The 12,787-nt window shown below is 37.4% G+C and overlaps 1 protein-coding gene across 2 annotated transcripts in view; it reads left to right on the forward strand.

The window, feature by feature from the left end:
- Positions 1-11,747, forward strand: part of PCMTD1 (protein-L-isoaspartate (D-aspartate) O-methyltransferase domain containing 1) — a 49,269-nt gene extending 37,522 nt beyond the window's left edge. Inside the window, exons 4-5 of one of the 2 annotated variants that reach the window (XM_006871862.1) lie at positions 465-588; positions 11,380-11,747. In XM_006871862.1, coding sequence (XP_006871924.1) covers positions 465-588; positions 11,380-11,747 — 492 coding nt within the window. The remainder of the gene's footprint in view (positions 1-464; positions 589-11,379) is intronic. The other variant, XM_006871863.1, reaches the window with a different exon arrangement.
- The last annotated feature ends 1,040 nt before the right edge of the window (positions 11,748-12,787 follow it).

The raw sequence follows: 12,787 nt of genomic DNA on the forward strand, positions 1-12,787 counted from the left end.
CTTTGTGAGTAATAACATTTTTGTGTGAAATACCAAGTTGGGGTAAGAATTAGAAATCTGGATTTCATTACTATTATGTCAAAGCTTCAAGCTGGCTCATTGGTACAGTAATGAAAACATGGTTTTATTAATATAATGCTTTATCCAAATAACTGAACCTATTTTAGACATGTCTTTTGAGAGCCACAAAAAAACTTTTCTATCTCAAATCTAACATACAGAGTCATTCAGTCTGTATGTGGACATCTCAGTTGCATTGGAATATCTATCTTGAACATAAAATATATTTAATTCCATGTGTATTCTTTTACAGTAAATATCTAAATGGAAATAATTTCATTGCCTTTAAATATAAGTAAAGTAATTACATAGCTCTCTGGCAATTATTACATTAAAATAATTGGACTAAAAGATCATCACATTTTCAAAATTAAACTGTTTTATTTGTTTTTCTTTTTAAACAGTTAACACAAATTATGCGAACCGGACAAAACACCTGGGAAAGTAAAAACATTCTTGCCGTTTCATTTGCTCCACTTGTTCAGCCAAGTAAGAATGATAATGGCAAGCCAGATTCAGTGGGACTCCGTAAGTAGTTTGTTCTGATCGCACTGTTACATCATTTTCAGCACATTTGCTTGGAGTTTGATATCTAGCTGTTGTGGCACTTAGGATAAGCACATTACTGGCAAACACATGGTTGGCAGTTAAAGCCAACTGCTTGGAAACTCTAATTAGGGTCACTGTGAGTCAGAACTGAGTTGGTGGTGATGAACAGCAACAACAGCATAGTTATGAAGAATTAAATGAGTGTACAGTAATACAGTCAGTGGATTTACTCAACTTCCTAATTTTTCCTTTTATAAAGCCTGTGTTTTATACAATAAACTACTAGCTGTTGTCATGGAAGCATGAAAAGAAGGTAAAGGACCAAAACAAATAAAGGAATTCCTTATAGTTTGTGATGTGATAAAAAGTCATCAATAGTTATGGTGAAGTGGTCGTAAGGAAGGCTGCAAAAACCCATGTGGAGACCATGTTTGATTTCCTTTGACTTCACAAGGACGAAAGAGAATCAAACTCAAGATCAGCCTAATGCGAATTCCTGTGACGCGGAGGTCAGACATGCCTTCAACCTTCTTTACCCTATTCTGACACTAACCATTCTTCTCACAGTGCTCTACTTCACGTCTGGGTTTACCAATCCAATTAAATGGCCATACGGAGTTCATAACAGTACTCACAATTACAGGGTCTATTAGGGAAGTCAACAGGTTACAATTCAGGATCAAAACCAACTTGGAATACAGTAGTGTTTTAATCAGAAACATCTCTTCTCTGCTGTACTACAGACACACCTCACACTTGTCTTCAACTTCTCAACTGTTTGGCCCCTTGTCCTTTGCCCTGTTGGGACAGTTGTTAGAAAGAAAGCTCTTTGAGCAAGTCTGAGGATGCCTAAAGGGTACATTCTGCAAGCTAGCCTCCTGATCTAAGGCACTCCCCTTCCCTCAGTCCATGAGCCTAGAGCACACAGCTGCTTTGTTTTCTCCATGCCACCGCCTTTGCCGTCATTGCTTTTCTAGGTACAGATCTCACACTCCTCCATTCATGCTCTTCCTTCTTGATGGTCCTGAAATCTTCTGTATCTGCTTCTGAGGTGGCACATTTTAAACTTAGTGGGGATGGCAAAACTAGCCCATCTCAGCAGAGTCCTATATACCTTATTTACATGATCCCGCCCAATCACTTGGTTGGAATTAAGAAGACGTTAGATAGATAAACCATTTTAAGTAAATTCAAGGTACCACAAAGGCCTTTCTGCCAAGGTAACATTTCAGTGATGGCTAGTTTGAAAGGAGTCCTGGTGTGGCACTGTGGGTTAATGCACTGACTGCAAAGCCATTTGAACTGCAAGGTTGGTGGTTCAAGCTCACCAGCTGCTCCTTGGAAACCCTATACAGGGTCACTATGGGTCAGAACCAACTCATCGGCACTTAACAACAACAAAGGATGAAAGGAGCTCTGGTAGCATAGTGATTATGAATCGGGCTATGAACCTCAAGGTCAGCAGTTCAAAACTACCAGCTGTTCTGCAGGAGAAAGATGAGGCTTTCTGCTCCCATAAAGGTTTACAGCCTCAGAAACCCTGTACAGGTCGCTATGAGTTGGAACCGACTCCACGGCACATCACCACCAGTACCAGGATGAAAGAAAGAACCCGTCACATCGAGATTACTTGACAGTGTTTTCTGTTTAGAGGGGTAGCCAATACAGAATCTTCAAGCTCAAAAGAACTTGGTCATTCCAAGACAAAGGGATATGTGTCCTGGTGATGGAAACTCATTCACTGGATTGTTAAGGATGGATTATCATAGGGCAGGTAGGCCAGTTAGGAGGTTTTTTTGTTTTTAATTTTTAAAGTCAAGGAGAGTTAATGTTGATGTGGATAGAGTTGTTAGCAGGTAGGTAAGTAATAATTAAACCACTGGCTGTAGATTAGAACAGAACACAAACTAATTGGCTGGTAGATTAGGTGTGGAATGGTAGAGATGAGAAACAAGAGGAATTAAAAAGTCTTGCCCTGAGCAACTGAGCAACTGAATAATGGTACCACCTACTGTATTTAAAGGAGTCCTGAAGTTGTGCTGCAGGTTAATACACCGGACTGCAAGGTTGGTTTGAACCACAAGGTTTCCTGTTCAAGCGCCCAGCCACTCCTTGGGAAAACCCTATACAGGGTCATTATGAGTTGAAACTGACTTGAAGGCACTTAACAACAATAACAACAACTGTGTTTAAAAAGATTGGAGATGAAACTGTTGTTGTTAAGTGCCACTGAGTCACTTCTGAATCATAGTGATGCTGTATAGGGTTTCCAAGCAGCTGCTGGTAGGTTTGAACTGCCAAACTGGCAGTTAGTAGTCCAGTACTTATCCTATAGTGCCACACCAGGACTCCTGTTTAGAAATAGGTATAGGAAAATGAGATATCTGTTTTGGCCATGTATGAGTTGACTTTTAGCATGCAGATATCAAATAGTCAAGTAAATAAACCTACTTCACATAAAAAAATTACATTTTGAGAAATTGTCTATGTAAAAATACCATTTTGAGCATTGAAAAAGGATGAGACCACTTAGAATGAGAATGAAGATAGAAAAGATATATTAGAATTGGAGCTTCAAACCACCATAGGAATTAAGCATATTACAAAGGAGAATGAAGAGGAGTAGGAGCCAGAAATATGAGAGGAAGCTAGCATAAACAATGTTTTGGAAGCCAAAAAGGGAATGCATTCCAAGAAGGAGGGTGTGGTCAACTTATTGGGATCTACAGACACATTGAGAAAGAAGAGGACGAAGTAGTAATTAGTTGATTTGGCATAGCTAATGGTTCTGGTGATAATTAAGTTTTTTACCAAAATTCCAAACTTTTCCCAGAGAAATCAGGTTTTCTAAAGAGATTTAAGTTTATGTTTGCAACCTTCTTTTGAGCTGTGTGAGTTAGGGACCTTTTTGGGATGTTTATGAAGAAAAGCGTGGTGTCAGGATTGGAGGAAGACTCATTAACAACCTGAGATATGCAGATGATACAACGTTGCTTGCTGATAGTGAAGAGGACTTGAAACATTTACTGATGAAGATCAAAGAACACAGCCTTCTGTATGGATTGCATCTCAATGTCAAGAAAACAAAAATCCTCACCACTGGACCAATAAAAAACATTCTTATCAATGGAGAAAAGATTGAAGTTGTCAAGGACTTCATTCTTCTTGGATCAACTATCAACACTCACGGAAGCAGCAGTCAAGAGATCAGACGACGCATTGCATTGGGCAAATCTGCTGCACAGGAACTTTTTAAAGTGTTGAAGAGCAAGGATGTCAGCTTGAGGACTAAGGTGCACCTGACCCAAGCCATGGTATGTTCAATAACCTCATATGGATGCGAAAGCTGGACAGTGAAGAAGGAAGATCGTAGAAGATTTGGTGCCTTTCAATTGTGGTGTTGGAGGAGAATACTAACAAGTGCCACGGACTGCCAAAAGAACCAATAGATCTGTTTTGGAAGAAGTGCATCCAGAGTGCTCCTTGGAGGCCAAGATGGCTAAACTTGGTCACTCATACTTTGGACATATTGTCAGGAGGGAACAGTCGCTAGAGAAGGATGTCATGCTGGGGAAGGTGGAGGGTCAGAGAAAGAGAGGAAGACCCCCAGGTGGCATCGTTGATGGCGTCAAGTATGGTAGCAGTAGTGAGATTGGCCCAGGATCGGACATTGTTTCGTTCTGCTGTGCATGGGTCACGATGAGTCACTTCTGACTCGATGGCACCTGACAACAACAACAACATGAGAATTACATGAAATGGTTTTTGTAAAGTGCTTGGATAGTGCCTGGCATGTAATACTTGCTTAATAAAGAGCAGTTATCAAGGATTTTAAAGAACTGTCATGGCACAGTGGTTAAGCACTTGACTGCTAACTGACATTGATGGTTCAAACCTGCCAGCCATATTGAAGTAGAAAGATGTGTCAGTTTTCTTCCATAAAAATTACAGCTTTGGAAACCCTATGAGGCAGTTGTCCTCAGCTCTAATGGGGCAGTATACAGTGTCCAGATGACTATGGATTGAAGCATATTGTCAAAGTCGATTACAGGTCCATATCCTTAAATTAGACTTACCCTCTACCAGTTGTATATAACACTGGCCACTCTTCTGCCTCTGCCATGGTAGTTTACTTTATAAGTTTGTGGGTGGGCTGAGCCCATGTTTTTAAGTAGGCAAATTCCAGAGGGAAGGAGAAGCAAAAGTCAGAGCAACATGTGGCCAATTTCTTATGACAAACTCATAGACTATGTAAGCCGCTCTTCTGTCTTGGGAATGAGAGATGCCAGGAATGTTGGTCGCAGGAAGGATTTTTCCACATGGACCCAAGAGAGTGGTTAAGAGCGTTCTTTTCTACTAGGAGCTGACATCAGAGGAGACTGTTGGTCTCTCTCCATGAATTCATAAAGTTCTGGCCAAGCATTTTATTTTTTATTCATTTAGGAATAAATTAGATACTCACTTATAACAATTTTGAAACTTTTCATTCGTCAGAAAATGTTTTCAACTACTTTTTTGTTTCCAGATAAACTTGCTGCTGAAATATGAGAGCAAGTAAAAAAAATCATTGCTACTAAGTTCCAGTTCTTGCATACATAAGTTTATTGCAAGCAAAACATGTTTAAAAATGGCTCTGCAATCAGTGGACGATGGCGCAGAAAAGTTCTCTCTGTAATGCACTTGTCTTAGTGTTGTTGTTGTTGTTGTTGTTGTTTTTAGGTGCCATTGAGTCGGTACCAACTCATAGCGACCTTATGCACAGCAGAATGAAACACTGCCCGATCCTGGGCCAACCTCACTGCCATTGCCATGTACCTTAGTCCTCAAGCAAGGCCCAGTCAAAACAGTGGCTCCTTGGGGTATGTGCTCAACTATTTAAATTCAAGTTAGAGAAGTCAGCTTAGAAGATAGAGTGACTTTTTTTTTTTAATATATTCCCAAGAGGTAATCTTGGTGGATTTTCTTAAGGGGGTGCAGTACTACCATGGGGACTTACTAGGAAGAGGTTTTAAGAAATTGGAGAGCTGCGTTATTGAGGAAAAGGCCAGTGAAATTGCACTGATGAATTGTTTTCTTCATATGACAATGCACCTGCTAGTTTTCCTACAGTGTCTTGTGAAAATTTTGTTGAAAAACCTTACCCCATTTACCATACATCCCTGATCCTGCCCTTCAAATTCCTTTTGTTTCACATAACTCAAAACACATTGGAAAGGAACACATTTTAAGTCCCCCAAGAACGCCAATACTGCTGGTTTGATGTGTAAACCGAAGAGTGCTCAATTCTTTGGTGACAGGCTAGAAAGAAGGAAACATTGCCTTAAAAAGTGTGTTGAGAAATAATAGCCGTACATTTTGGTATTTTTATTTAACAAAGGTGTCTGTGATTTTGTAGCAATACTTTTGATTTACCCTGGTTTGCTGTTGTTATTGTTGCTGTTGTTGTTAATTAAGTACTGTCAAATCAGTTTCAACTCATAGTGACCCTGTATAGAGTTTCCAAAAAGTGACTGATGGGTTTGGATTGCCAACTTTGCAGTTAGCAGTCCAGTGCGTATCCTACAGCGATACACCAGGACTCCCCTGGTGCGCTTTAGCTACTTAGAAAAAAAGATTTGAATCAGGTAGGCAAAATATCTAAATAAAGCAGGATATTAAAATTAAGATTTTAAACAAAGAACAAAATCTCAAAATGAAGACTCCTATTAGAAATGTGAAATTAACATGCTGGGACGTTACATTTAAGCTTCATTTCACTCTAATCAAAAAAGGATACTTACTGGATGTAATCTGGGACTAAAAGGTCTTTCCTTTTAGCACTAGAATCAGGTAAATGTTATTGGTATGCATGTGTTTTATACACTACAATTATTTAAATAGAATTGTTTACTTTTTAGACTTGACCTGTTTTATAATTATTGAGTATCTGCCTAATCGCCTTGTTAAAAGCAGCAATTTTAAAGTAAAAAGACTTCATCTTTCTTGTGTTACAAACATTAGAAGTACACAGTTCAGTTACGAAAATTTTGTTTAAACTATCTCATAACTAGATTGAGAGTAATAAAATTAAGTACTTAAAAACTCCCCCAGATATAATTTGGTTTTGCTAGTGGCCTAATGAGAGTGCCTCATGTGTACCGTGGGTAAGTAGTTATGGGACTCCTATAGATTTCTGTACAACAGCTGTGTAAGTGTTCCACTTTATAATTAACACTTTAAATTTTCAGAATTCTACCAGTAATCATTCCCCTTTTTACATGACAATTAGTTTTTCTTGCCTAGTATTTTTAAGTGAGTCTTGGTTATAAATGATGCTTTGTAATAAGATAATTCATGGATGACATGGATGATTTGAGCCATTTATATTTTCATATTTAGGATGTCAACATAAGTAGATCTGTTGTTGTTGTTTAGTAACATCAAGTTGGTCCCCACCCATAGGGACCCTGTGTAGGGGTTCCAAGGAGTGACTGGTGAGCTTGAACACCAACCTGTGGTTCTAACTGACTTTGCAGTCCAGTGAAGTAATGCACAGCACCACAACAGGACTCCCAAGTATTATATATGAGGTTGACTCATATATAATGACAATTACATTGTCATTGGTGAAGTGACAAAACCATTGTCATTGGTTTGTTTAAAGTAAACAGTTGTAAATGTTAAATAAACAGCTTATTTAAAGTAAGGAGTCCTGGTGTGGCACTGTAGGATAAGCAATGGACTGCTAAACACAGGCTGGCATTTCAAATCCCACAGTTTATCCTCAGAAACCCTATACAGCGCCGCTACAAGTTGGAACCGACTCAGCAGCATACAACAACAACAATTTAAGGAATATGTGAGGATACATTAAAAAATTATCTGCACTCTGGCTGTAGCATTTATTTTAATCAACTTTTAGAAAAGACAAATACATCATTTTTTGACATAATCTCCTTGCTTTTCAATACATTTTGTCCATCTGTCAAGACACTTTTGTAATTCCTTAGTAAAAAGTGATTTAGGCTGAGCTGTGAACTATGAATGCCACAAATGCACCGCTGTCTTCACTTCTTCATCAGAGGTGAATCTTTGTCCTTGAAGGGCTGCTTTCAAGGGACCAAACAGGTGAAAGTCCAATAGATCAGCAATATCAGGACTATAGGGAGGATGCTTTAACACCTCAAAACGAAGTTTTTGCGGTGTGAACAGTGTGGGCAAAGGTGTGCAGATCACAGTGCCCTTGGATAGCCGTCCTCTGCATTTAATCCAAAGTTTAGACTTCAGCTGTCACTGTTGATTGTTGAACCTTTTTCCTGATAGTGTTTAAACTTTTCCCTTCCTTCGAGTATATGTACAAATTTTGTTTGCAGATGTCCAAACACTTCAGTTTATGTTCTTCTGTGCGTTGTTTAGGTACCCATCTCACACAAACTTTTTGAAAACCAAGTCTGTCATGGATTACTTCATAGGCAGAGCCATGGCTGATTTTCACGTGTTTTGCCACATAATCCACTGTCACTTGTCTGTTCGACAGAATCATTTCATGTTCATGCTCAATGTTGTCATCAGTAGTGGATGACAAATAGTGGATTTAAACAGGCGTTTAAATAAACCAGAGTGTGCGTAATTTTTTAGTCACCCTCATATATAATACATAATAGATAAATTTGGAAAGAGAGATCCTAAATTAAAAAAAAAGATCCATCATACCTCTGAAATACATACGGATGAAATGATATGATGTCTAACTTCTATTATCAGAATAATCTGGGGTGCAATGGCAAGTGACTTGGGATGTTGATACCAGAAGATTCGTTGTGAGTGTGTGATTGTTGAGGCAGGGTGGTAGGCCTTGGTTGTTCATTATACTCTCCCTTTGTGTGATATACATTTATTCTATAACATTTGGAAAGTTGTATAATACGTGTACACACATGCATAAATACATACATATATACAGATAACTTTTGGGAATCTCTGTAGTAAAAAGAAGGAAAAACAATCTTCAACTACTAATATAAATTTTTTAATGAGCCAGGAAATATGAGAGTTTTTTTAAAATAAAAACATTCTTTGGGGATGTTTACACAGTGAAAAGTTTGAAAATTAGTATTTGTCAAAGTTTAATATGTTGTATGTAGATTGAGAACAAATTTTCTTTTTTGTTCAAACAAATTAAAATAATCTTCTGTTCAGAGGACATTATTCTCTTAATTACAGGGAGTAAAAATGAGAAAGAACACACACAAAAAAAATCCCCAAAATAATATGCATGCAAATCCTTTGCCAAGTTTATTGTATATTTATAAAATAGCTATATTGAACAGTTTACTAAAAATAATAGGATTTTAGTTCTCAAATTCATCACTAACTTTTATTTACCCTAAAGGTCATATATTTCTTTCTTTCTTATTTTGTTTTGTGTACTACATTCTAAATATGAGTGCATTGCTTTAAATCCAGGCCAGGCTCTTTAGAAAGGGCAGAAGTGACTTCATAAATTGTGAAACTGTTTCAAGCTGAGTTACATGAAGTTGCTTTTTTTGTAGGTCAAAAATGACCCCAAATTGTCAGTTCTCTGTGGTTGCTTAAATAAAATACCTTCTTCAATCTTTGTTAAAAGTAAAAATGGAAGTGCTGACTGGTAGGTTCCTACAAATCTATATAGAACCTACCTTTTGGGAAACTAATGGAGTTTCAGTGTGTTTATAAGAGATAACATTTACTGTAATTTTTGAGTGAAAGCATGCATAAACTAAAAATAAATGTTTTACCAATAACGATTAATACATGTCTGATTCTGTAAGTCCTTACCTCATAACCTAAAGCATTAGAAACAAGAACGTGTTAAATAATAAACATAGTGGGAATATCTGGAAAGTAGTGCTGAAAATAACCTAATTTTGTTTTGTTTTTTTAAATCATTCTAAAGAACTTTTAAATGACACTCATATGGGTGCTGTTTTAGGACTCTTGAGTGTTAAAAGTTAACAAAATAAACTCTGAATCCTTTGCTCACCCTGGGAAGCTTGTATATTCTTCTCACTGTTTAGGATTGAAGGGTTTTTCATTACATACGAATAGCTGACTGTGTTGACGGAGGAAGAACATTGTTAAGCTGTTATTAGAAAATATCAATAATGTGAGGAGAGGTTCTAGAGCAAAGATCAGATGAAAAGACTAATTATGCCATCGATTTCTTGTTCCTTCCTTGCTACATTGAATGAATTGTACCTAACATCACGAAACAAAAAATAAAAATTGTTGCATGAGAAACAAATTTACTCTGTAAACTTTGACCGAAATCACAATAAATAAAAATGCAGTAAATAATGAAAATTCTTAATGTTGTTAATGGAGCAGGATTTAGTTTTAAGTATTTGAGAGGAATCCCTGATGATTTTTTTATATCCTTATGGATGGAAACTAGGGAGCACAGAATTTATTTTTCTGTGTGTTAAAGTATTAGGAAAGTCTATAAAGAAATGTATGTGGTTATAGGGCTCATACATATGTACTGTGGGAAAGAGAATGAGACAGGATATGTTAACACTCTATTATCAGTAACTTAAAGAAATTTGTTTTTTGTTGTATTTTGAAAGTCACAGCATGTTTTCTTGTGGCCCTTTGCCTGTGGGCCCAGTTCAACTTGCTCTTATAAAGCATGATAAAAACTCAGTGTATGTGTGTATTAACTTCAGAACTCACACTGAGGCAATCGTTCAAATGTTGTCTTTATATGAGTGTTTTGGGTAGATAGTAGTACTATGAGTTCTTAAAATAAAAAAGTATATAAGGATATGCCATGTAAAATCTCTCCTATCCCTGTCATTAGTTACCCTGCACCCTAATTTGCTTGTTCTAAATTCTTAGTCAACTGATCAAAGACCATACATACATACAGGGTAGATATATATTTCTACATATGTGTTTATATGTGTTACAAATATATCCATCATACCTAGAGTATACAGAGGGAAAAGTTATGAAAACTTTTAAATTATATCCATATACCTTGAGGGGATGGACTTGGGAACTTAGGCACATAGTCTTACCTGGGTCCATTTATATATGTCTGTGTGTATGTGCATGTGTGTGTTGTTAACTGGCGCTGTGGGCTAATGCATGAGACTGCAAAGTCATTTGAACTGCAAGGTCAGTGGTTCAAGCTCACCAGCTGCTCCTTGGAAACCCTACACAGGGTCGCTGTGGGTTGGAATTGACTTAACAACAGCAACAAGTGCTGTTGAATCACTTCTGACACATAGCAGCGCTGAATAGGGTTTCCTAGGAGTGGCCGGTGAGCTTGAACCGCCAACCTTGCAGTTCAAATGACTTTGCAGAGTGGCCGGTGAGCTTGAACCGCCAACCTTGCAGTTCAAATGACTTTGCAGTCCAGCGCCACACCAGGACTCCGTGTGTGTGTGTGTGTGTGTGTGTGTGTGTGTGTGTGTAAGTAAACTTCATGAGCACTTGGTTTGTGATTGGTCAATGGGAACAAGCAATATAGTTACTCTTTATGAGACAAGGGCTGGGAATTTGGAGGGCTCTGTGTCTAGCATTGCCATAGTTGAATAAGGGGTGTCTGTATGTCTTATATAAGTTTATGGGGAGGGTGGTTATTTGCAGCAATCTATTTTCCTTAATACACAGCCGGTGGGGATTTCTTAGTCATCACTGTTTTGTAGTATCACAGAATTCAGGTGAAATTCAATATTAACTATACAGTTTGTTTTCTAACATTTCTCAGAAAAACTCACATTCTGCCCTTTGAATGTTTTCTTTTAGCCCCATGTGCTGTCAGGAATCTACAGGACTTGGCTCGCATTTACATCCGCCGTACACTTAGAAATTTCATCAATGACGAAATGCAAGCCAAAGGGCTTCCTCCCAGGGCTCCCCGGAAAAGGAAGAGAAAGAGAGTGAAACGGAGAATTAACACGTATGTGTTTGTGGGCCATCAACTCATTCCTCACCCTCTAGACAGTGAGGAGGATGAAGAAATGGAAGAAGATAGCAAAGAAGAGGAGGAGAGAGATCACAGTGAAGCCATGAAGCCAGAAGAGCCTCCTCAAAATCTGCTGAGAGAAAAGATCATGAAGTTACCCCTCCCTGAATCTTTAAAAGCTTACTTGACATATTTTAGAGAAAAATAACGTCAGCCAAGAAGAACGAATGCCTACTAATAGTTCCTCTAGTCTTGAAAAATGTAGCATTTGTTAGGAGTTAAAAGAATATTTCTTTCATCAGAGCAAATTATTGTAGAAAAAATATAACTTGTTTTTGTCTTAGTAACAAAAATGATGTATTTGGTGATTAAAAAGAGTCCCTTTTTTAAAATCTATTTTTCTTTAAATCTTGGGGGAAATGCTGTGTTAACTCAGAGTGATTTCAAAGTGGAATGCAATAGTCAAGACTTTGTGTACTGTAAATCTTTTTCTGATTCCCTACAGATTTGTAGTGGTGAGGGTTAAATTTAATTTTATATAGGGTAAATTGTTAAGCATATATAATCTGATTTGAAGTATAGTTGTTTGTATTTCCTTTAGGAAAACTTTCTTATCTATTAAGGAAATCAAACACTTTGTACACCTATTTACTTTAATTTTGTTGTAATCACTATTCCTAAGTTGCTAATAGATATATTCTGGGCAATATATGAGTGTAATAACCATACAGATGTTGAATGATTTAGCTTTAAAGAAAAAATAAAAGGCAAGTTTCATGGAATTCAACAGCCCTGCTACTTTTGCTCTTATACTTATTGCCAAAAGATAACGGGGGGAAAAAGTTGCTTCTCTCATAGAGATTTTATGAGCACATTTAAGTGAATATTAAAGTAAAAACTACATACAGCTCCTAATTTGTATGGGCCCTTTACATTTTCAGTATTTATAAATAATGAAATTATCTTACTTGCTGGAGTTTTAAAAGATCATATATTTAGCATTTTTTTTTCTTTTTGCCTATAGTCCACTGTGTAAAGTGTCGAGTTTAAGCAGCACACATGGATCTGTGTTACTCTGTGACTAGCACACACTGGGAGTGGCACTGTAATGTGAATGGCTGCTGCTGTTGTGGACAGCTGTAAGTAGCAGAGCCCAGTATTGTGATTTAGCCAATAGAATTTCTGCTTCATTCAATATTTATCTTTGACAAGGTAGAATTGAACTGGTTGCCATTTGTTGTGGAATTC

This window comes from Chrysochloris asiatica, unplaced genomic scaffold (genome assembly GCF_000296735.1).
Source record: "Chrysochloris asiatica unplaced genomic scaffold, ChrAsi1.0 scaffold00176, whole genome shotgun sequence".
Taxonomy (NCBI): domain Eukaryota; kingdom Metazoa; phylum Chordata; class Mammalia; order Afrosoricida; family Chrysochloridae; genus Chrysochloris; species Chrysochloris asiatica.